This window comes from Mustela lutreola, chromosome 1 (genome assembly GCF_030435805.1).
Source record: "Mustela lutreola isolate mMusLut2 chromosome 1, mMusLut2.pri, whole genome shotgun sequence".
In the NCBI taxonomy this organism is placed as follows: domain Eukaryota; kingdom Metazoa; phylum Chordata; class Mammalia; order Carnivora; family Mustelidae; genus Mustela; species Mustela lutreola.
This window is the reverse complement of record NC_081290.1, coordinates 147914817-147939880: the sequence shown is the minus strand read 5'-3', so window position 1 is coordinate 147939880 and position 25064 is coordinate 147914817. Positions and strand designations below refer to the sequence as shown.

The window sequence follows — 25064 nt, the reverse complement described above, 5'->3', positions numbered from 1 at the left end:
ACATAAATAAATCATATCCTCTTCTTCCTTTCCTTTCAAATACCTCAGAATCAGAACACTTTTATTAAAAGTTCTTAAGATAGGCTATCATTGATGCTAATATAATCCTCATCAATCAGATACTTTAGGCTATCATTGATGCTAATATAATCCTCATCAATCAGATACTTTCCACAAACCACTCTACCACACAGGAAACTGAGTGTTACCACAAGTCAAGCAAAAATGTTTGTCAATGGCTATTTTAAAGTAATTTTTAAAAGGCAACACTTCTCAATGAAAACCATTTTTTGTGAAAATTATCTCCAAATAAAATTTTTATGTCCCTAGGTTATTTGTTTTGGAAACAGAGAACAATTTTTCCATTAAAAAAAAAAAAAAAACAGATGGGGCGCCTGGGTGGCTTAGTGGGTTAAAGCCTCTGCCTTCAGCTCAGGTCATGACCGCAGGGTCCTGGGATCGAGCTCCGCATTGGGCTCTCTGCTCAGCGGGGAGCCTGCTTCCCTCTCTCTCTCTCTCTCTCTCTGCTTCTCGTCTCTGTCAAATAAATAAATAAAATCTTAAAAAAAAAAAAAAAAACCACAGGGAACCTTAAAAATTATCCAGCTTCTCCAGCTTTGGAGTATCAACACTAGACTGGACAAGTCTTTGTTAGCAGTAAGAGGGGGTGTCCTGTGCACTGCAGGATGTTTAGCAGTATTCCTGGCCTCTACCCAGTGGATGTCAATAGCACCTCCCCGGCTGTGCTGTGACAACAAAAGTTGTCTGCACACACTGCCAAATAGGGAGTGAGGATTGCAAAATCACTCCAAGTTGAGAAGTGATCTAACCCAACTTTCCCCTTTAACAATCAGCTACTTAAATCCAGAGCAACAGTTTACTCAAAATGAATGGCACAACTCCCTTCATTACTATTCACTCTTTCTCAATCCAACAGAAAACCATTATGTACCCATCAAAATCTTCTAGGAGGACTTTCATAAAACAAACTGGCCTATAATGTCAAGTCTGAATCAATTTCAGCAATCTGCCAACTGTAATGAAAATACCTAAAAATCTACTTTGTTATTGTTACTTCTTTCAAACAAGTTTTTCAAAGACTGACATTGTACTCAAAGATCACATGATGGGATGCCATGGCTTTTATATATATACAAATTTTGGTAATGTACTCTAATGGATCAAAAAACTAAACTTTCACAACTATTAAAATGCATATGTGATAAAATATATTCTGAAATCTCAAATTAACAACACATTCAAACTTGAACTGTCTTAATTCCTATTACAGTAAATTAAGATTGCAAGTAAAATTTTTTCTTCCTCTATATAATCACTTACTTGACATTTATCTCCAACTTCATACTGTAAGCCAGCAGCAATGGAATAATCACGTTTCTGTTGAGCTGTAAACAGTATGAGTATAAATATCAAGTTGACATAATTACTTTCAAGTGTCACAAAGCAAATTTATGGAAAATACAGATTAACTTACCTTGCTTAGACTTCAGCCAGATTTCATATTCCACATTTCTATAGACTGCTGGATTGAGTGACTTAAGAACCTTTCTAGACAAAGGGAGGCTAGGAGAGTTCCCATTGTTTTTCGGGTTCTAAACAAACAAAGTCAGGAAGTCCAATCAACACAGAACAGAAATGCTTTTAAAACATTTTTGTTTGGGGGCACCTGGGTGGCTCAGTGGGTTAAGCCCCTGCCTTCAACTCGGGTCATGATCCCAGGGTCCTGGGATCGAGTGCCGCATCACACTCTCTGCTCAGCAGGGAGCCTGCTTCCTCCTCTCTCTCTCTGCCTGCCTCTCTGCCTAGTTGTGATCTCCCTCTGTCAAATAAATAAGTAAATAAATTAAAAAAAAAAAAACAAAAAACATTTTTGTTTGAGATACGTGTAAGAGTAAAATCAAATGAAGAAGAAAACTTTAAAAATTAGGAAGTCAACAATAATTTTCTCAGAGTCAGATGATCCTGACTCCATTGAAAACGTACAAGTAAAGGGATGCCTGGGTGGCTCAGTGGGTTAAGCCTCTACTTTGGCTCAGGTCATGACCTCAGGGTCCTGGGATCAAGTCCTGCATCTGGCTCTCTGCTCAGCAGGGGGCCTGCTTCCCCCACTCCCTCAGCCTGCCTCTCTGGCTATGTGTGATCTCTCTCTCTCCCTATCAAATAAATAAAATCTTTAAAAAAAAAAAAAAAAGAAAATGTACAAGTAAAAATTAAGACTAAATTAATGTGCTTTCTTAAGTGGAAGAACTAGTTAAAACCATTAAAAAAAAATACCTGATCACTTGACAAAGCTTTAACTCCATTCACATCATTAGTAGTGGTAGTTTTACTCCTACAAAAGAAATATAACCATAATTAAAAGTACAAAAATGTGTTTATGCAATTAACTTATCTTAACCTCACATAAAGATCTCCCGTCATAATTATGTTTCAAAAAGTCAAAGCTATATTCCAGTGGAGTTCACATAAGATTTATTATAAGGATGTATTTATACAAACGCCCATACACAGACACACACACACACACACACATATGTATCCATATTAAGATATAGATAAAAAACTTTTATGAGTAATCCTTTATGTAAGGCTCAATCATCAAAAACACAGAAACGAAAAGAACTATGAAATTTGGGTGGGTGGAAAAAAATTTATAAAACATTTAATGTAAACATTTTCTTTCAGTATATTGATGAGGCTCCATTAAACAAAATATTCCACAACAAATGAGCGCAAACACAAACTAAGTCATCAGTATGCTAAAATGATGGTAAGTACTATCTACAGAGTAGGGTGGCATCCAGGTAGCCAGTTAGCAGAAGTGATAGCGCTGAGACATAGGCCTGAAATAACAAGTGAGATGAGGAAAGGACTTGCTAAGATGCCTTTTTGAATAAAGAATTAAAGGTGATGAGACAGCAAATCATATGGCTATTCAGTATTCCAGGCAGAGAGCAGCAAGTGGAAAGACCCTGGAGTGGCCAAGAGATTGGAAAAGTGGAAACATAGTGATGGCAGGACAAACAAGTCAGGGACTGTAGTCTTCTGTCCTACAGCTCCTCCTTAATTAATCAATCTCAGTCTTCAGGACAATCTTCAAATCTGTGTCCTTAAATGTGGCAATGTTTAAGAGACCGCAACCTACAGTCTAAATCACCCATAATTCCCACCACTTCAGGACTGACCAATATGAAAGTAAAAAGAATCTAGGCACAAGAGTAGAGTGACATCCTCCTTATTACCCAAACTATGCCTAACTATCATACCATAATTATGCAGCATTCTTCCCTAACTAAAGCCTTAGCCTCCTTAGGCCAGACATGATACAAGTGAAGAGAAATGTTATTAATTCAACAAAAAGTTAATTTAAAAAATGCTTCAGGGACCTCTGGGCGGCTCAGTTGGTTAAGCATCTGCCTTAGGCTCAGGTCATGATTCCAGGGTCCTAGAATCTAGCCCCACACCAGGCTCCCTCCTTGGCAGGGAGCCTATTTTTCCCTCTGCCTGTGCTCCCCCTGCTTGTGTGCACACTCTCTCCCTTCTCTCTCTCTGACAAATAAGTAAGACTTTAAAAAAAAAAAATAAGTAAATTAATTAAAATAAATTTAAGAATAAAAAAATTTTAAAAAGCTTCCATGTTGGGAAGCCTGGGTGGTGCAGGCAGTGGGGCAACTGTTAGGCTCCAGTTGTTATCTCAGGGTCATGAGATCAAGACCCTTGTCAAACACTGTGCTCAGCGGGGAGTCTGCTTGAGATTCTTCCTCTCCCTCTGCCCCTTCCACTCGTGCACACCTCTGCGTGTGCTGTGGGTGCATGCTCTCTTGCTCTCAAGTAAATCAATCTTTGGAGGAAAAAAATGGCTTCCATGTTCCAAGGGCTACAAATTAGCAGTTTAGAAAGATTACACTTTACAATGAACACACCTTTCCTCATAAACTTCTCCAGCTTACTAGCCTTAACTTCATACCTATTTCATCAGTCAACTGCTATGCCAGACCCAACTATTGCTAAAATGATGAGCAGGGACCAAAGGGCATGTGCTCAAGTCCCTCCACACCATAATAGGTAATAAGCTATAACAAGATAATCACTCGCTCTCTCAACTTCCTCTAAGCTCAATGACACATTCTAATCAGATAGGAGCCTAGATTAAATGATAGAGCAGAACTTCTGTTTAAAGTTAGTCTATCCTAGAATTAAATGTGCAATAGCAGATCCAGATTCTAACCTGACTCATCTCTCTCTTACAAAGAAATGGTAGTCAATCACTTTTTCAGTAAGGATCAGAAAAATGTAACTCAACAAATGCCTGGCATTTCTGATAAAAGGAGATATATTCAATAAAGAATTAGATATCCTAAGGTTTAATTTCATTTATTTCTCTAGTTTCACTATAGAACACCAAGTAGGCTTTCATACTCTCACACACTAGGAATAATGTAGTATTATCCTGACTGGGAATGGAATTGGGTAGAGCTCTTACGAAACACAGAGTAAAGGTTTTAACATTATTAATAAAAACTAAAAAATGTCAGACGCCGTATCTAGAAACTAGGCTATACACATTATACATTATTTATTTTAATTCTTACAAATTTTCCTCCGAGGAAATACTAATATATCCTAATTTTATATAGAATTGGGGCATGCTAGTAAACTTAGTAAGTTGCCCCAAGTCTAGTCACTTTAGCAGGAAGCCGGGATTGAAACCAGATTTGGCTGTCTATGGCCCCAAGCTCTTAACCACTATCCTACATTATCCTGTGTGGAAAAGGCCTCAGAGATTCTAAGTTAAAAGATGTTTATTCACAATCCTAAACAGAGACATTACCCAGAACTGTTCTCATACTTGTACCCCAATTTGGGATTATTATTATATAAAAAGAAAAAGGAAGGCATTATCTGAGTAAGGAAACAATAAAAGTAAGTCGCAGAAATAAAATGGTCATTTTTTCATCATTGGATATGTAAACAAATGACAGGTTAGCCTTAAAATTTTACAATACACACACACATATAGGCAGGACTAAGCCTATTATACACATATACTTGTAGATTCTACAGAAATAGAGCCTATCAACCAAAAACATCAACTTTCAAAAACAGTCCCGTAATAAAAATTAAATAAAAATCAGAGGCAGGCAAAAAGAATCTTGGACTGCAGACTGCTATATTTTAGGTACACAATGAGGTATATAATACCTCAATATGTGAGGCAACTCCATGCCTCACATTTCTTATTGAATTACTTCTTTACAGGGCACTATAAAGATATTTTAGGACTTAAATTCATTCTTACTTGCAACTGTCATCCTCTGAATCTGATATTTCGCTGTTGTTTTCATCAGCTACTTCAGAAGTGTCTAGTCCCATCAATATTTTACTAACATCAGTTTTAAATACCTTCTCATATAGCAATTCATAAAGGAGAGCTGCAATTAATAAGAGAAATGTTATGCAACATTAACTAATGTTATGTTTTAACACAAAATTGACAATGTCTATTGCCCAGGTTTCTAAAATCCTAACTAGGGCACTTTTGACATCTTCTGCTCAATAATACAATTTAATCAAAAAGTTATCTAGATAGAAAACAACTAGAATTTCTGTCTCTGTAATTAATTGGAAACCATTACATAAGCTACTGCCATTTTTAAAACACAAAAAGGTACCACAACCGTGAAACAAGTATGATAACAGTAAAGGCTAAACATGCATACAATTACTGCATTCCAGGCACTATGCATACCCTTTACATATGTTCATATTAAATTCCACGCACAGCAAAGTATTACTATTCTAACAGTACAGATGAGGAAACTTGAGAATTAAAAAGGTCACATAATCTGCCCAACCTTAAGAGATGTGGAAAGAAAACATTAAGAAACTTTAAGATTCCTAGAAGAGACAGCTTTTCATAAGCGACTCCAAAAACAACTGTTTTAAAATGTATTCTGAGCACCCACTGAAAGAAGCATATTTAAACAACTTTTTTGCTTTAAAAACAAAACAAAACAAAACCAAAAAACCTCTAGAAAACACAAAAATATAGATTACCAAATACTCAAAAACACATTACAGATGGCATTTAGGACTCTGATTTAATTATACTGCAGCAATCTTTTTGAAACTAAAAATTCATCAACAATAGGTACCCACCCTCTAAATGAGTCCCCAAAGAGACCACCTTCTCACAGATCACCTTTCTGCCACCCCTGATAACATCTAAAACATAGGCATGAGAGAAGTATGGGTAAGGTAGGCTCCAGGAGCTATCCTTCCCGAAGCTGAAATGTTTAGATTTTAACCAGCTAGAAGAGGAGGACACAGACTAGGATACAGACAGCTACACTTTTTTATTTTAAAACAGATCCCTCAATTCTAAAAATTGCATTACCCATATCTTTACTGTCACCACTAGCTTAAGAACAAAGGAAAAAGCTGTTACATGCCCAGCACTGATGCTCTGTTTGAGTGATGTGCACTTCATCAGACAGATGATAAAGGAGAGTAAGGTAGAAAGGACTACTAAAGTGGTAATTCTCAACTGGGGAAGGAGAGGGGATTTTATCCTTCTAAGAAACACCTGGCAAAATTTGGAGAGCTTTTTACTTGTTGCAATGAAAAAGAGAGCTCTACATGGTACATGCCAGGGACGCTATACTTAATGTTCCATAATGCACAGAACAACTCCAAAGAATTATCTGGCCCAAAATGGCAGTAGTGTCAAAGTTTAAGAAACCCTGTTCTAGTGTCAAAACAATCAAATGCTTGGTTTGCTCATTTAGATTTTCAAGCTCTACACCAACAACTTTAAAAACACATACAAATGCTTATTACCAAAATGAATTACTGCAGAAAATAACTGTATTTAGAAGTCAAATTCAAGTTACTAGCTCCATTTTTTCCTAGTCAAACAAGTTTTCATTACAGTATTAATACTTCTGCTAACCCAAGATTCTCTGCATATCTTTGTATGCAACAAAACAGACTTGTTTGCATTAGGAATGTATAGCTTAGGAATATAACTTCCTACACATACACGACGGTGATACTCACACTGACACATTGCAGAGTTCTCTTTATACTTTATGGGATAGACAATATCATAATGATTTCCATTTGAAAAACACAGTAATACCTGAAAGAGAAAAATTAAAGACACCTTTCAGTCCTTCACTTATGACACTTACAAGCAACTTTTACCTCCAACTTCTCAGAATTACTAATAAATAATATCCAAATAGAAAATGATTATTTTAGGGGCACCTGGGTGGCTCCGTTAAGCATCTGCCTTTGGCTCGGGTCATTATCTCAAGGTCCTGGAATGAACCCTGCACTGGACTCCCTGTTCAGTGGGAGTCTGCTTCTCCCTCTTCCTCTCCCCACCCTGGCTCATACTTTCTTCTCCCTTGCTCTCTCCCTGTCCCTCTATCTCTCCCCCACCCCTCCCTCTCTCCTTCTCTCTCTCTTGCACATACTCTCACAAATAAGATTTTTTAAAAAAATGATTATTTTAGGGGCACCTGGTGACTCAGTTGGTTAAGTGCCCAACTCTTGATTTCAGCCCAGATCTTGATCTCAGGGTGGTGAGTTCAAGCCCCACACTGGGCTCCATGCTAGGCATGGAGCTTACTTAAAAAAAAAAAAAAAAAAAAAAAAAAATTATTTTAGAAGCAACCTAAAGCTTCAGTGTCGTCAACTATGGTATATCCAATGCTGAAATGTCATTAAATCAAAAAGTTCTCAATGATCTGGGGAAACGCTTACGGGATCCCAAAAAATATACAGCGTACATGAAAACAATAGAATTTCCACTATTTAAAAAAACAAGACAGTTAAAAAACAATAAAATACTAAATACTCCAAAACCTTATGAAGATGCTGACCTCTAAGAGGCACGATCAAAAGTAAATTTTTTTCTGCTATTTTAGTTTTAAGTACTTTCTAAATAGTCAATTGCTTATGCAATGAGAAAGACACACTGATTTTGTTTGAATTATGGTGTATTCCAAAACCTGTATTGGATAGGCCAAATCCAGAGCCAAGCACTCTTTTTTTTTTTTTTTTTTAAAGATTTTATTTATTTATTTGACAGACAGATCACAAGTAGGCAGAGAGGCAGGCAGAGAGAGAGGAGGAATCAGGCTCCCTGCTGAGCAGATAGCCCGATGCGGGGCTCAATCCCAGAATCCCAGGATCATAACCTGAGCTGAAGGCAGGGGCTTTAACCCACTGAGCCACCCAGGCGCCCCCAAAGTCCTTTTTATAAGGTAGTATTTCACTCAATTCCCCTCCCTCTTATCACCATTAGCATGATGACAAAACACTTCAACTTGGCCTGGACGATTCCAAAACAGCTAATTAAAATAAAGTTCTCTTATAACAATGAACCAACTGAGGGTTTTTGTTTTTTTTTTTTCTTTCTAGACTTTACATAATTTTTCAGTTGTTTCCAGTTTGGGACTAGATAATAACATCTCAGCCAGTAAATTATCTTTATAAGGAGAAATATATCACCATTACCCAAGTATTTTTGGATACAATGGCAGAACCTACTTTCACAAGTAATTTTACTACTTAATGTTTATAGTGATACAAAACAGTCTAGTTAATTATATACACTAGTATCTGAGGTTTTTTCCTCTAGTGTAATGTTCTGATAGTGTTCAACACTGAGATTTGTGGAAAAAAACAAATACAAAATATGACTCAATAATGATTAACAGGAAGTTTAAAAAAATTATCATAACCCTCATACAAAAATATTTCAAAAGGTCACCTTAAAACTATAGCTTAGAAGGTCAAGGTGGCAAGTGGTTCTTTTACTTAAATCCTTCAGAAACACTTAGAAAAATTCTTACCTTCTCCGGAAAATTATTTTCAGTTACTTGTGAAGGAGAAACATTTGGTTCCCGGTAAATTATAAAATCTTTCCTGAAAATAAAATTGAGCAATTACTTCTGGGAAAATGTATTTCATGACTTAACCATTATTCGTTCATTCATGCATTCATTAAGAGCCTAATATGTGCCGAGCAATGTCTCAGGTGGTAGAGAGAGCAGTAAACAAAGACAGCAATACCATAACTTAATTGTAAAACATTGTAAACACCTGTATGAAAGTACCTTTTTAAAAAGTAGAACTTCAAATATAATTTGCATATATGTTAACTTCAGATACAATTCTAAGAGGAGACTTCAAATTTACAGAAATTGTGAAGATGAAATTTTATACAGACATTTCAAGAAGAAAAAAATAAAGCAGTCACCTATTCTTCTCCTAGACAAAAGTAATTATAAATATAACATGGTGTTTTGCCTCTGTTCTAGTGGCCATCTATCTGAAGCTACCATCCCTGAGAAAGCAGGAAATCATTCCTCTATCAAGTTGATAAGTAATATTGTTTACAGGCCTGGAAAAATGTCTGTATTGCTTCCCAAAGGTATTTTGAGAATTACAATTTCTAAACGTTGACATATTTAACATCGAAACCTAACTGATTTAATTTAAAAAATCTTAGAAAAGATGCTTCACAATTAAGGCATAAAACTGCTTTGCTATTCTAACAATTTAGTAATGGAATGGAATATATACTAATTTCCCACTCACTTTTCATTTCCTAATGTTACTACAGTGTTTACCTGTACATAAGAGAAAGGGCACTTATTTCCACTTGTCCAACCCATTCCTGTATTAAAGAAAAAAAAAATTAATTAAAAAAAATTAAATTAAAAAAAAAGAAAAAAAGTTGGCACTTAAGTTTTCATATTTCATAATACATATACCTCTATAGAATACCTTAACACATACCTTTATGACTATACCTCATGAGCTAGAAAAAGCTCATTATTATTAATATATTATGTATTATATATAATTATGTATATGTATTTTATTTATGTATAATATCTGTATAATTATGTATATTGTTTATATTTTGTACTATATATAATGTAATATATTAGTATTATTAAAACATTTATATAAAACAGACATTAATATGTAACTAAATATCGAGGGGCGCCTGGGTGGCTCAGTGGGTTAAAGCCTCTGCCTTCAACTCAGGTCATGATCCCAGGGTCCTGGGATCGAGCCCCACATCAGGCTCTCTGCTCAGGAGGGAGCCTGCTTCCTCCTCTCTCTTCTCTCTGCCTGCCTCTCTGCCTACTTGTGATCTGTCAAATAAATAAATAAAATCTTAAAAAAAAAAAATCAACTTAAATAATTAGCCCAAGTCTCTGTTGTAAAAATCCTTAGTAACACAGGGTGATATGATATAGTTATGATATAGATATAGATATAGTTATAGATATGATAGTTCCTATTGCTATGGAAAGACCACGGAGTGGTATCTCTAAGTGGAGAACCTGCTGAAGGCAAGGACTCTGATCTTTAACCAAGAACCCAGGACATAGCTTGGAACATGTACATGCCCAGAAAATGAGATGTGAGTAGGAGAATACAGGTATTAGAAAAGATATAAAAGGAGTAGGACTCTTATTTTCAGGGTGATTGAAAGTACAAAGAGATCAGTGTCCTAGCAATCTTTCTGAAATGAGACAGAAATTCTACAGCCCTAAAGGAGTCACTTTATGTCTTTAAGCCTATTAGAGGAAATGGCCAGTATATATCAAAATTTTAAATATCCATACATACTCTTTCCCCCGCAATTCAAATTCTGTAAACCTATCCTCAACAAGTTATTTCATATGTCCACACAAGTATACAAAAACAAGGATGTTCACTGTAGCTATCTGTAATAGTTTAAAGAAAAATTTTTTAAAGAAAATCTGGATATTCCAGTAATAGGAAAGGAGTAACCAAATAATTTATGGTTCATCCACACCATGTATGGAACACCACACAATCATCTAAAGAATGAGGTATACCTATATGAACTGACTTGGAAAGATGAGACTATCAAGTATAAGAAGTCAGTCAGTCATGGGGCGCCTGGGTGGCTCAGTCACTTAAGCATCCAACTCGACCTCATGATCTCAGCATCACGAGATCGAGCCCCAGGTCAGGCTCCATGCTCAGCGTGGAGTCGGCTTGAAATTCTCTCTCCCTCTCCCTCTGCTCCTCTCCCTGCTCATTCACACAGGCATGCTGTTTTACTTGCCCTCTAAAATGAATTAATTAAATCTTAAAACAAAACCAAAAATACCTTATTGGGTAAAAGAAACAAAAAGTTATGCTCAGTATATGTATGTGCAGGTGTATGAGAACTAGAAAGATACATCCTAAACTGACAGTGGAGACAGGAATTCAAGATCAGGGAAAAAGAAGGATTTTCGCTCTTCATTTTTTTTTTTAAAGACTATTTATTTAATTGACACAGAGAGAGAGAGACAGTGTGAGAGAGAACATAAGCAGGCGAGTGGGAGAGGGAGAAGCAGGCTTCCTGCCTAGCAGGGAGCTTGATGTGGGGCTCGATCCCAGGACCGCGGGGTCCTGACTTAGCTGAAGGCAGACACTTAACCACCCAGGTGCCCCTTCACTCTTCATTCTGTATTACATCTTTTTCCATAAGAATGCATTCCTATGCTACTTGTGAAATTAGTAAAGACTTAATACCAAGACTAACAAAAATGAGCTATGGTAAGTCAATGTTGCCACTTTTTCCTTTAAAGAAATTTGAGATAAGGAAAAGATTTTAAACAACGTGTATCTCAGACAAGGATAATCCTTCCTTCCCTCAGAAGATTTTTCATTTCAATAGTTCTTAAAAGTTGGCTCTGGTTTTCAAAATGAAATGCGTACCATATATTAAAATAGATTTCTTAAAATAGGCCTCAGCCTAACAATCATGGCTTCTAACAAAGTGCTACAAGTGACATTCCGGTGTAGAAGATATCCTTCACTCAAACCAGTTTGCTTAAATCACAAACATAAGCTACATCTACTTCATGCAAAAGATGTTAAATCACTTTTAAAAAATGGAAAATTATTCTACTCGTTTCAACAAAATACTCTCTCTCAAATAATGTACCACTTTATAAGCCCTTAATCCTGAGAATAAATTCTGTTGTAGTCTGGTTAAATAAACAATGGCTATCATAATACCTTGTCTTCTTTAACCAGGGTCAATTTTAAATTATAAAAAATACCTATGTTCTACCACTGTCTTCCACCTTAAGGCTATAATCTTATTTACTTATCGCTTCTTAAGATGTTTAATATACTTCTTTATTTTGGGTGACAGTTAAACATTTCTGCAAAATCTGTTTAAACTAATGAGCTATATAAAAAAAGTGTAATTTAAATGTTTTTCAACAGTCACTAAAAATAAACTTTTGTTACTAAGGATGCTATCAAGAAAATGAAAAGATAAAGTAACAAGTTGGAAGAAAGTATCTGAAAATTACATATCAATACAGAACTTATATCCAGTATAAAGCACTCTAACTATTCAATAAAACTAGCAACATAACAAAAGATGGGCAAAATCTATGAACGGACATTTCACCAACAAAGATATATGGATGGCAAACAAGAACATGAAAGGATGTTCAACATTAGAGAAATAAATACAAGTTAAGATCACCATGACATGCCACTACACAACCACTAGAAAAGTTACAATTTCAAAGCTGACAAGATTGAATGTTAACAAAGACCAAGAGCATTTGGAATTTTCATGTATTGCCAATGAGAAAGCAAAACACAGAGCCATTTTGAAAGTCTGGCAGTTTCTCATTAAGTTAAACATACATTTACCATATGACAGAGAAATTCCACTCCTAAGTGTTAATCCAAGAGAAAAGAAAACATATGTCCACAGGAACACTTACTGGCAAATATTCTTAGCAGCTTTAATCATAAAACGGTCTCAAGCTAGAAAGAACCCAAATATTCATGAAATGATAAATAGACGAGCAAACTGCAGCATCCGTATAATAAGCTCATCAACAAAAAGGACCAAACCACTGATAAACCCAACAACAACATGGATGGATCTCCAAGTGTTTCCATTAAGCTAAGTAAAAGAAGCCAGATACGTAAGACTACAAACTGTATCATTCCATTTATGTAGTCTAAAAAAGACAAAACTTAAAAAGCAATGGTTGCCAACAGCCAGAAGGGGGGAAAGGGATTAAGAGCAAAAGAGCGCAGGGAACTTTGTGAAGTGATGGAAACGTCCCTGTGTGTTTGTAGTGGTGGTTATGCAACTGTATACATCTGTCAAATCTCATCAAATTATACACTTAAAATAGGTGAATTTTAGGTGTAAAAAAACTCTGATTTTAACTATGTGTCAATTTTACCTCCATAAAGCTGACAAAAATATATTCCTGCAAAAAGTTTGAGGCATTTTTCAAAATGCTCCACTGGCATTTTAAGTAAAAAATAAAGATGCTTTCTCTGAGAACTAGGAAAAACATAAGAGTTTATCTATCAACTATCTCTCTTCTCATTTCATACATTCCATATATCAGGGAAAAAGAAAAACGAAAAAAGACATATCTGTTGCTAATAAAGAAGCACAGGGGTGCCTGGGTGGCTCAGTCAGTTAGGCGTCTGACTTAGGCTCAGATCATGATCTCAGGGTCTTGGGATGGAGCCCCCCCATAGTTGGGCTCCATGCATAGCAGGGAGTGTTTTTCCCTCTCCCTTTGCCCCTCCTCTTGCCCACGCACATGCACGCACACACTTTCTCTAATTAAAAAAAAAGAAGAAGAAGAAGAAGAAGAAGCACGAACTACTATTCAGAAGGTACCTGAAACATCTGGAGAAGAAATCTGATTAGATTTGGGGGGGGTGGGGTGGGGCAAGGTGTCATAAAAATAAAAAAGCTGGCTGGCCAGCCAGCACCCTGGGAAGGAGACCCCATATCCCGGAACACACTCAAAACCGCAGCAACTTCCCTTCTTCCTCCTGTAGATGCCCAAATCAGTGTCAGTCTGGTTCACACTACTTCATTTCCTCCCTCTATCCCTTTTCTCTCCATTCCCACCATGCCCACCCTTTCTCAGAAACTCATAGCTTGACAGCCTGAACTGCTACACAAAAATTACTATAAACAACATTGTGGGATTTTCCTCGATTAAAAAGTTAACGAACAGGGGGCACCTAGCTGGCTCAGTCAGTAGGGCATGTGACTCTTGATCTCTAAGTAATGAGTTCAAGCCCCATGTTGGCCGTAGAACTTACTTTAAAAAAAAAAAAAGTGTGTGGGGGGGGGGTTAATAAACAGACTTTGTTGCTTCCTTTACTTTCCATAATGGAACAAAAATCACCAGAAGGAGGGTTGCTGGGGAGAAGGGGATTGAGAAAGGGTGGTGGGGTTATGGACATTGGAGAGGGTATATGCTATGGTGAGTGAAGTATGTAAACCTGGCGAGTCACAGACTTGTACCCCTGGGGCTAATAATACATTATATGTTTATAAAAAAATAAAAAAAAATTTTTTTAAATCACCAAGAATATTACTAAAGTTAACATTCTGGTATTTATCTTTCCAGTATGTTACATAGAATGCAATGTGAATTTAACATTCAGTTCAGCACCCCAAACTAAAGGTAACTATGAAAATCCCAAAAGCAATAAAAATATACAATCCTCGTCATCAAAGAGGCTTTAAGGTAAGTGGGGGGGGGGGGGGGGGCGCTACAGGAAAATGGTATCTGTGACCATGATATGTGGGCAAAACTCCGTACTGAAATGACTGAAATAAAAATGGAATCAGGAGTGGATTTAGCGAAAAGACCTTCAGAGATGTCTGCCTCCAGAACTGGAGTAACACAATACTCCTTTTTTTTTTTTAACACTGCACATAATGTGCACATTTTTCCATGTATTAAACTTTTTTTTTTAAACCATACAACGGTCTTCCCACCTCGAGTCTCATCCACTTCCAAACTATCTCTGCCCGATATTCTTTTATCCATCTATTCAGATAGCCAACAAGGAAGCCAAGCACTATTTTTGATTCCCAGCAGTGACATACTCACTTCTTGCCTCAAAAAAGTTGAAAGGTTTCCCAATACCACATTCTCAGGTCCTAGGCATAGACTTTAATTCAGGTCTGGAATAGTGGAATTTACAACCACCTTAAGTAATTCTGATGCAGAAAGTCAATGGCTGACACTCTTCAAATGCTAGCCTAAAGATAAGCTCCATACTGAGCCTAGCAGTGAAGGCTCTTCCATGACCAGTCCCACAGCCTGCCCTGACTGAACACAAACTGAACTGCTTTCTGAATCTGCCTTGCTCACAATTTTCCCTACCTAGAAAGACCATTCACACTAGGCATTTCTCATTCCGAATCTATTCAGACTTCAAATGCCAACCTACTATCTCTTCTTTTGCTTGCCTAGGTAAAAATATAATTGTGAATGCCTATAGCATCATTATCTAGACTTATGACATGTGCTTTCTCAGCTGTATTAGGTATTTTTCCACACTACAGGGCAACTCCTGAGAACAGTACCCAAACCCCAGTTACCTCTGCATCCCCAGAGTGCCTGTCTATTCTTGGCACTCAACAAGGACTTCAATTAGTTTCAGAGAATCAAATGGAGACACCAACTGTTAATCAAATAAACTGCTCCTAAGTTACTATTTCTCTTCCTCCCTACCCGACTCCTCTTCTTAGGTTCTTCCTTGGCTAATGTCATTGTAAACTCAACAGAAATTACCTCTAGGGATGACAGAACATTCTACAAGGCGTTCTGTGTGGCATTTCATGATTTTGGATTTTTACAGAGAAGAGTATTAGTTTTTCAAACAGGAAAAAAACAAAAATTCTTTTAACTTCAACATGACTGAGAAAAGTAAGGCAGTGGGACTTGGGAAGTGCCATCGTTTTCCTCTCAACAGTCTCTCTTCTCAAGCTGATCATGGGAAATGAAACCTCCATAAAAGAACCTACCATCCCAGAGGCCTAAAGAAGAAATCAAACCTTGCACTCTGTCCACCAAGACCAATATCCATACCAATACAGAATCCCGAAAATCATCACCACTGTTATTGTAGGTCTTTTATGCTATATTCAGATGCCATTTTGACAAAGATTAAAAATCTTACTCTGTCCTTACTGAGGCAACATCTTAAACACAGCTCCAACTGTCTTCCAATTAAATGCTACATAAAATGTGCAACTAAGAAATGTTTATGAAAAAAAGTACTTGCTGTAACCCCTCCATACACTACATCACATTTTAATGAATGCTGATTACTTCAATACATAATAAATAGAAAAAATATATTACAGAATCACTGCATACCTGTGGATTTTCCAAACGTTTTAAATACTCTTCAAATGACCCTTCTATAAACTGCAAAAAAAAAAAAAAAAAAAACTATTAGAAATGTATCAAAACAAAAAATCTTTTCACTGTGAATTACCAAGCTTTTACATGAACCTTGGATACATCAGTAATAGTAATACATGTAAACAACCTAATTATTAAAATACATAAAAATCATTAAGTGAAGATTATAAACAGACAAAAGAATTTTAAAAAGGAAACATTTCAGAAAAGATTTCCTGGACAGGATGTGGACAGGCACAATGTGGTGTGAAAAGGCAATGAAAGCTACGTTGAGAAGATAGAAGCCAACCAGCCAACAGAAACAGGACAACTGGTTGGGGAGAACAGAGTAAGAGAGGAACTCACTCAACTGGACACCTGTTTAGAGAGGGCCGTGGGCCCAGGAAAGACTTGCAAACTGAGGGAGAAGGCAATTCAAGGTCATTGTCGGTGACACGAACAGACAAATATATGAAACAAGCACTTAAGAGGAGTATTTTATAATGGCCAATGCAGAGATAATATACTAAGAAATATTAATTTACTATTACACATATGAATAATGTCTCTTAGGTCACACTAACAACAAATGAGAACTAATAATGCAAGATACTGTGGAGAACCAACAAGATTTTTCTACCACAATTTGCTTCACAGTTTAACTCAAAAAGTTTATTCAAGCTATGTGATTTCTGTTAGCCATCACACTAATTTAACTGAAAAAAAAAAAATCTATAAAAGACACTCATCTGAACACCAAATTCTATTTAAAGTATAGTCCCAGTTAACTTAGCAAACTGATATACATAAAAACATTAAAGTACATGTTCCAGTCTATAAAAATCTTTTAAACATCCATGGCTTTTTTTTTGAGATTGATTCTTTTCTAGATCATATGCTGTCAAATTTCCAAAATGTATCTTAAGTTTCAACACATCCTTATAATAAAACAGCCATATATTTTAAATATCCCACCAACACAATTCTGTATGAGGTGATTATTTATACTTTTGGGGGAAAAAACCCCACAGAGCCATTTAAAGTTGGAAGAGACCTATGTAGTGTTCTGATACAAGCCTGCATCCAATCTGAGATTCTCCTCTCTAATCAGTTAGAAAGTGTCTGACTAAACACAGTCAGTAAACAAAGCACACACCCTCACCCTCCTTCCCATGACAGTCTTTTCCAGTTTTGCCCAATAAGAATTCTTTGAAGGTGCTTAGTATAAATTATAAAAAGAAAGTGAAACTTTTCCCCTTGGAACTTTCAACCTCTGATCATACCTCTTAAAAATGTTGAGGGCTAAATAAATATAAGCAAAGAACTTAAACAATGCCTGGCACAGAGGAAGTGCTCAACTAATGACAGCAATTTCCATTACTGTCAACAGTGTTTTACTCTGTGGGACCAATAATAATGATTAACCACTTGTAATTTCTTTAAAATATGTAAAAAGCACTCCACTCACCTCATCCCTCCCCCTTTTATACTATACCCTAATACTCTCTCTTATCTATCCTCCACATCACCAGTTTCCTTTTTGTAAAACAAGTTCTCAAATCTCCTGATCAAGTGGGTTAACTCTCCTTCCTGGAATATATTACTGCCTTGCTTATAACATGGTACCCAGAATACATCTAGAATGTCACCAGTATTACCATCTGGCTTGAATACAGGAACACCAACCAAAAAGCACAACCAAATTAAGAACTGTTTACCTATTAAGTTTTAGAATTGAGATATTTGCAAGGTGTCAGTGGTTTTTTGGCAGTCAAAGGGGAAAAGTATCATTAAAAGTCCAATGGCCTAATTCTAGGTCATAAAACCAGTACTAGTAAATCCTATAAAGCTTTCAATGTAAAAAGAAAACAGGCCACTCTAGCATCTTATTTCACAGCCTACTACATACTACTCAGAAAATTACAGTAAGTTGTTATACAACATTCTAGCAACTATTAATCATTATTTACATAATTATAGTGTTCTGATATATGATTCATAATGATGAACCCTGAAAATTAAAAATCTATAAATGCCTTCTGATAAAATTAAAGGCTGAGTATTAGCTATGCTCAGCATATTTTTTATACTCCAAGTCTGAAATTTGTTAAATTCATAGGGAGTTACAAATCATAGAAAACTATTAATTAACCAAAACACCCAATTTCCTGACCATGACAGACAAAGCTCACTCTTAATATTCAAGGATTCTGTCCAAGTCATCCTTTCATCTTCCACAGGCCTGTATCTTACCTATCATAACTTTCTAAATGTCTAAAGAAATGAAAACCACAAAACAGCTTTAAAAAAATCACAACTGTATGTAACTGGATTTAAATTCAATAAAGCAGTTTTTTTTTCCCCATAACCTGCATTAAGATTCAGGCTGTGAAACTCCCACCAGACCACTTCTAAAGGCTGAAATGTAAATGCAAGTCAAGACACCATTCCATGTTTAAAATTACAAATTACCGCTTCAAATTTCTCTCTGTTCTCTCGAAGATAGTGAATACAGGCCATTCTGACTTCCACATGGCGAGACTGAGAGTGTAACACCTGAAAAAGAAAAGCAACATACTATTACACATTTTTTAAGAGAATTTAAGGTGCATGCTAGAACTTTCTTTCACACCCTAAATAACCTCACAAGCAATAGAAATCAGTTTCTCTCTGTTTGCCATTTAGTAATTTCTAAATCTTTTTTCACTCCCACCTCTTCCTCTAACCACAGGTGAAGTGAACTATAGTCAGTGCTACTTCTTAAGTCGTTCTATGAAGTACTTACTACCATTTCTCCTTTAAGTCATTCATGTGAGGAAACCACTGTAAACGTAACATACTTTTTACTTTCTTGACCAGCCTTCCTATAGCTTTGCTCTTCACAATGCAGGGCTAACAGAACCTCTGCCACATAGTGCTTAGCTTCATCCTATACTTGCTGGAAACAAGAATAGGCAACTTCAACAGGACCCTTTAAGCTTGTAAGAATTAGATTTCTTTTTTCCAATAATTTGGAATTACATGTTATGTAGAGATATAATTCCCCTGTGGTTTCAGAAAAATTAAGGTACTCATTCCCAAATCCTTAGTTGTCAGGCTTCCACAATTCCTTTTTTTTTTCTAGTGTTTTTTGTTTTGTTTTGTTTTTTAAGATTTTGTTTATTTATTTGACAGACAGAGATCACAAGTAGGCAGAGAGGCGGGGGGGGGGGGGGGGCAGGCTCCCTGCTGAGCAGAGAGCCCAATGAGGGGCTGGATTCCAGGACCCTGGGATCATGACCTGAGTTGAAGGCAGAGGCTTAACCCACTGAGCCACCCAGGCGCCCCTTCCACAATTCTTTCTTTTTTTTTTTTAAGAATTTTATTTATTTATATGACAGAGAGAGATCACAAGTAGGCAGAGAGGCAGGCAGAGAGGAGGAAGCAGGCTCCCCGCTGAGCAGAGAGCCTGATGTGGGGCTCGATCCCAGGACTCTGGGATCATGAGCTGAGCCAAAGGCAGAGGCTTTAAACCACTGAGCCACCCAGGCGCCCCTTCCACAATTCTTGAAGGAATATCCAAGTGAGCAGCACACAAGATGCAAACATGCTGCTAAGTTCTACCATCCCAAGGGCCTTGAAACTTGCTCTTAGGCCCAAAATCTTTTTGTGTTTGTTTTTATTTTCAGTGGGCTCCATGCTCAACATGGAGCTTGAACTCACCAACGCTGAGATCAAGAGTCACGTGCTCTACCAACTGAGCCAGTCAAGAGCCTCAGCCCAAAATCTTAAAGCACCAACTGAAATAAGCCACACTACAAAGATGATCAAAATCCTCTCACTTTGTAGCCTCTGTATTCTTCTGTTAAACTAGTTCAATGAAAGGATAACTTAACGGGCATTTTGTCTATTACTGAAATGCTAAAGCTTTGATTTGAAAGAAACTAGTATAATCAAATACTTAGGAACCCTTTTGGCTAGCCTCCAATACTTTAACTATCATGCTTAAAAGAAAAGATTTAAATTATTTTCTATTACTGAGTGTCTCAAATCAAAGTGTTCCTAGTACCCTAAAGGGTTGGGGGACGGGGGGAGACCCTGAACCATTTAAAATAACCACATGTCCCACTACTAATAAGGCTCCTGAAAAGAGAATTTATATTAATATAAAGTAGCTTTAAGAGTTACAGGTCCAGGGACGCCTGGGTGGCTCAGTTGGTTAAGCAGCTGCCTTCGGCTCAGGTCATGATCCCGGCGTTCTGGGATGGAGTCCCACATCGGGCTCCTTGCTCAGCAGGGAGCCTGCTTCTCCCTCTGCCTCTGCCTGCCATTCTGTCTGCCTGTGCTCGCTCTCTCCCCCAATCTCTCTCTGATAAATAAATTTAAAAAAAAAGAGTTACAGGTCCAGGGGCACCTGGGTGGCTCAGTGGGTTAAGCCTCTGCCTTCAGCTCAGGTCATGATCCCAGGGTCCTAGGAATGAGCCTGGCATCAGGCTCTCTGCTCAGCAGGGAGCCTGCTTCTCCCTCTCTGCCTACTTGTGATTTCTCTGTCAAATAAATAAATAAATAAACTTAAAAAAAAAAAAAAAAAAGGAGTTACAGGTCCAAATGAGAGATTCTTCCTCACGCTCAGATGAGCAGTGAATTCAGGAAAAGGGAGGATCCAACTGCATTTTACAGGTCGCTAGATAACACTCAAGGTTCATTTATACAAACAGAACCTGAGGGGCACCTGGGTGGCTCAGTTAAATGTCCAACTCTTGGTTTCAGCTCAGGTCATGATCTGTGATCTCAGGGTCGTGAAAGTGAGCCCCGCGTCATGCCCCACACTGGACTTCTCAATCCGTGTAGTCTGCTTGAGATTCTCCCCCATCTCCTTCCCCTTCTGTCTCTCCCCCCACATGCACTTGCAATCACTAGCACGCACTCTCTCCATCTCTCTGTACCTCTAAAATAAATAAATAAATAAATAAATAAATAAATAAATAAAATCTGTATACTCACAGAACCAGAGAGTCATGACTGTCTGGAGAGAGCTAGTTATGTCTTTACACTAAGGTACACTGAAGATGTACTAGCTGAGGTTAGCAATGTTTGTTTTCAGCATACTGCTGGTTTTCAGCTTAAGGAAGTACTCCTATATTGCTATCTTGGAAACTACTGAAAAGCATCTTTACACATTCTAAGCTTCCAGCCCTAGAAGAAATGTCCATATAGAAAAATAAACCACCACACAATATTTTTGCCAATTCAACAAGTGACATTTAGCAACTCTTCTTCCACAGAAGCTACCTAAGACACTACTGAATAAAGATATTATTTGAGTAAATATGAATAAAGATATTATTTGAGTAAACCAATGTTGTCCGATGGGGCTTTCTTGCCATTGGCAAACTGAAGACAGTGTTAGAGCCATTTACCTAGCAACAGGTGGCAGGCATAACTGATTAAAGCCTACCTCCCATTAAAAACAATGACAAGCATATCTGTTTTTTCTCCTCTTAAAAAGGTCTTATTAACACATGAAATCTGAACCTGTCACTCAGAAGCAAAATTCTCAGCAACTTTCATAACTTGTAGAGTACTGGAGCTTTACAAAGCCAAGCACTGCAAGAGAAGGAAGGTTAAATGACAACTGTTTAAAAAGTACAACTTTGTGCAAGTTCAAGGACAGGAAGAATGTGAATATTAAGACAAGTATCTCTGCAAATTATTATATGCCAGAAAATAACCTAGAAAATAGGAGACTTTCCAATCTTTACTTGGGACAAGATAGTGATAAACACTAGGAAAGGCGGAGACACACTGCTTTAGCAAATCCTCTAAGAGCGCCCTATTTTTAGCTCCATGGCCACAGAGCTGATTCAGGTCAGGCCTCCTGCAGGCCCAAGTCCAGAAGTGTAAAAAGGGAAGGGCCTATCTAAACCAGGTAATTTGGAGGAAAAGGAGACTCCTAATTCAAGTACCTCCCAACCTACCTCCCCAAAATTGCCATTTAGATTATTTACTCTGGCTCCTTCTTAGAAATGATAAATTATTTTGATATTATTGGAAAAACTGTTGGCAAAAAAGTAAATCCTTTGTACATTATTTTTATAGAGCACACCCTTTAAGTCTGAGGTTGGTGTTACTTCCCTCTCCACCCCAATACACAAACTGTGCCTTTAGCCATGAAGGCTATATCCTTAATTCATGTCTGCTAAAGAAAGGAGTTTCCCTCAAAATTCATGGTATTAAGCTTTCTAAGCTCAGTATACTAAAAATCACAGTCGCATAATTGAAGAAGACATTTTCTTTATGCCTGATTTAAATCCTGAGATACAATATGACGTGAACAATGAGTTAGTTCTTAGTGACACTAACTTTGCCCCCTTCTACTTAAAAATAGACATCCTCCCTAAGAGAGATTTCTGTATAACCAAGTTTGTCAGTTATGGCACAGGATATGGAAACGAGACACACTTTTATACTTCACTATGAACCAGGATCGGGATAATCCAATGCCAAATAAGCATCAAACTTCCCTTATTTTCATTCGTTTCTCCCTTCTTCCTAACCAAATTCTTGCTAGAGCTAACACTATGTGTAAATAAGGGCTAAATTCACTTCCACCTCTTCGTTCCACTTCCGGAGGTGCTGAGGAGTCCGGGGAGGCTGAGGCAGAAACACCAGGACAGATGGAGATCCAGAAAATTCACAAATGGGACAGATTGTTTATCTACTAATAGTAAAGACTGGGGTGGGAGTGTGTGAACATATCCCACAACAACATTGGAACATCCTAAATTTCTAAAAATGAGAGAAATCTAATGAACTGAAAAAGACAGGGCTGGATTTGGGGAGTTATACACAGAATGTATGAATGACAACGCCTGCAACATAATGCAAAGCTGAAGCAGTTAAATCAATTTCTCGATGAAAAACAGATTTTCTGATATTGATGTGAAAGCAAGGGCCCTGAAAAATAAATGGCTCGCCTTTAGAAGTTGAAAAAAGTAAGAATAGACCAGACTACAGATGTTAAGTAAAACACTGACTTACAAAAATTCTGAAAAACTACTTAGCATTCAAAAAAAGGTGAGAGGGGGAAAAAAAATCATAAAAACTCCACGGGAGGGAAAAAGATGATAGGAAGAGATCTTAAGCTGAAGAAAAGGAAACTGTGAAAGGTATGAAATACACACCAGCACAGTAATATGAGACTTTTATCCAACTATTTCAGCAGCTATTTTTCAAATATAGGATGGATTTCGGTGACTGCATACCAACTACACGGTGTTATATAACGCGGAAAATCTCTTAAAAGAAAAAGTCTTCCTTGTTAGAAAGTCATGTTGACCATTAGCAAGGAATAATTCAGTCAAAAGCCTAGAGAATCCCTAACATCAGATTTTTAAGAAGTAAATTATTTTCAGCATACCTTGCAGAGCATAACAATGAGTGGAATCTACTCAAAGACAATTCTTTTAAAACATTCTATATTCTTAAAAAGCTGACGTCCCCAAACTGCATTTTTCCGCTCTTAATTCAAGTGGACATCGACGGGCCGACTCCCCGACATTCCAAAGTCCAGCAGCAGAAAAAACAATGCTCTGCGAGTACCGCCTGGTGCACCACCTCCTCTAGTAAACACCTGGTTTACTGGCGTGAACGCTGTGCTTATAAAACCGAGGTGAACGCGGACCAGAATGGAAAAATATCATTTCGCCAAGTCCCCAGCAATCAATCAACCGTACACGCGCTCAACAGGCCTCACAGGTTGTCCTCATTACCTCTTCACCGGGAGGGACGACACCCAGTTAATTTACGGGTTTTTAAGTTTCGATTTACAGCTTCCAAACCCAGGGCAGCATCCCATTCCTGCGTTACAATGGGCCGCTGTGACGCCAGCCGGGCCACGCGCTGCCCCGGACGTGGGCGGCCCGCACAGCTGCCCGCCGTCGCTTTCCCACCCAGCTTCCTCCCGTTCCCCACTCCATTACCTGCTCCGCCACGGCCCGGAATAGGCACGACCCGTCCTTGGCGACCAGTTTCCGATACAAGCCCAGTTTCCGCAGATAGGCGTCCATAGGCGTCGCGTCCTCGCGGGGCCCCGCGCCGCCCTGGTCCCCGCCGTCGGAAGCGCCGACGGCCGCCTCCATGTTGCCGGTCCTTGTGCAGGCCAGGCGCGGCGCGGACTAGCCCCACATGGCCGCGCCCCCGGCTCCTTGACGCCCCGGCCTAGGACGGGCGGCGGCTCGGGCTCGGGCTCCGCGGGCGGCGGCAGACAGCGGCGGCCCGAGGCAGCGGGCGGCGCTCCCCGCGCGCATAGGGCAGCCCTGCCTAATGCATGGCTGTGCGCACGCGGCCGCCTCCCGGGGGACCACGCGCCCGGCGGTAACGGGGGGCAAACTAAAGAAACCCCAAGCGTGAGAAGTCACTTCCCGGCGGCCTCGCTGCCCGGCTCAGGAACACTGCCGGGGGTCGCCGCCCCCACAAGTTTCCTCGTCCCGACTCGGGTGAGGCGAGGAAACCCCCGCCTCCCGCGTGCGCGGGGCCGGCTCAGGGGAAGCGAGGCCTGCGTCCCCCGCGCTCTCCCCACCCTGGGAGCCGAAGAAGTCGAGAGAGAAAGACGCGGCCTCTCGTTTCTCCACCTCTCAGGAGGGCGCCGGAGGGGCGGGGAGCGGATGGGGGCGCCCGGCGGAGGGCAGCACCCTCGCAGCCCAGAATTTGTTTTCACTTTCGGCCGCACGGCGGAGAGGACGCCGGGAGGTGTAGTTTTGGCGGCGGCAGGAAGTCGGCTTGCGGCGGGCGGGGACGCGCGGA

General features: G+C 38.6%; 1 protein-coding gene across 5 annotated transcripts in view; it reads right to left on the bottom strand.

The window, feature by feature from the left end:
* The window catches only part of OTUD4 (OTU deubiquitinase 4), a 47135-nt gene that overhangs the window by 21938 nt on the left and 133 nt on the right, over positions 1-25064 (bottom strand). For 2 of the 5 annotated variants that reach the window (XM_059176136.1, XM_059176137.1), the window contains exons 1-10: positions 24242-25040; positions 18753-18836; positions 16254-16304; positions 9666-9712; positions 8886-8958; positions 7081-7162; positions 5321-5453; positions 2296-2353; positions 1496-1613; positions 1342-1406 (exon numbers count right to left, since the gene is read on the bottom strand). In XM_059176136.1, coding sequence (XP_059032119.1) covers positions 1342-1406; positions 1496-1613; positions 2296-2353; positions 5321-5453; positions 7081-7162; positions 8886-8958; positions 9666-9712; positions 16254-16304; positions 18753-18836; positions 24242-24400 — 870 coding nt within the window. In that variant the 5' untranslated portion in view covers positions 24401-25040. Of the gene's footprint in view, positions 1-1341; positions 1407-1495; positions 1614-2295; positions 2354-5320; positions 5454-7080; positions 7163-8885; positions 8959-9665; positions 9713-16253; positions 16305-18752; positions 18837-23679; positions 23995-24031; positions 24155-24241; positions 25041-25064 lie in introns of those variants that run through there. The other 3 variants (XM_059176139.1, XM_059176138.1, XM_059176140.1) reach the window with 3 other exon arrangements.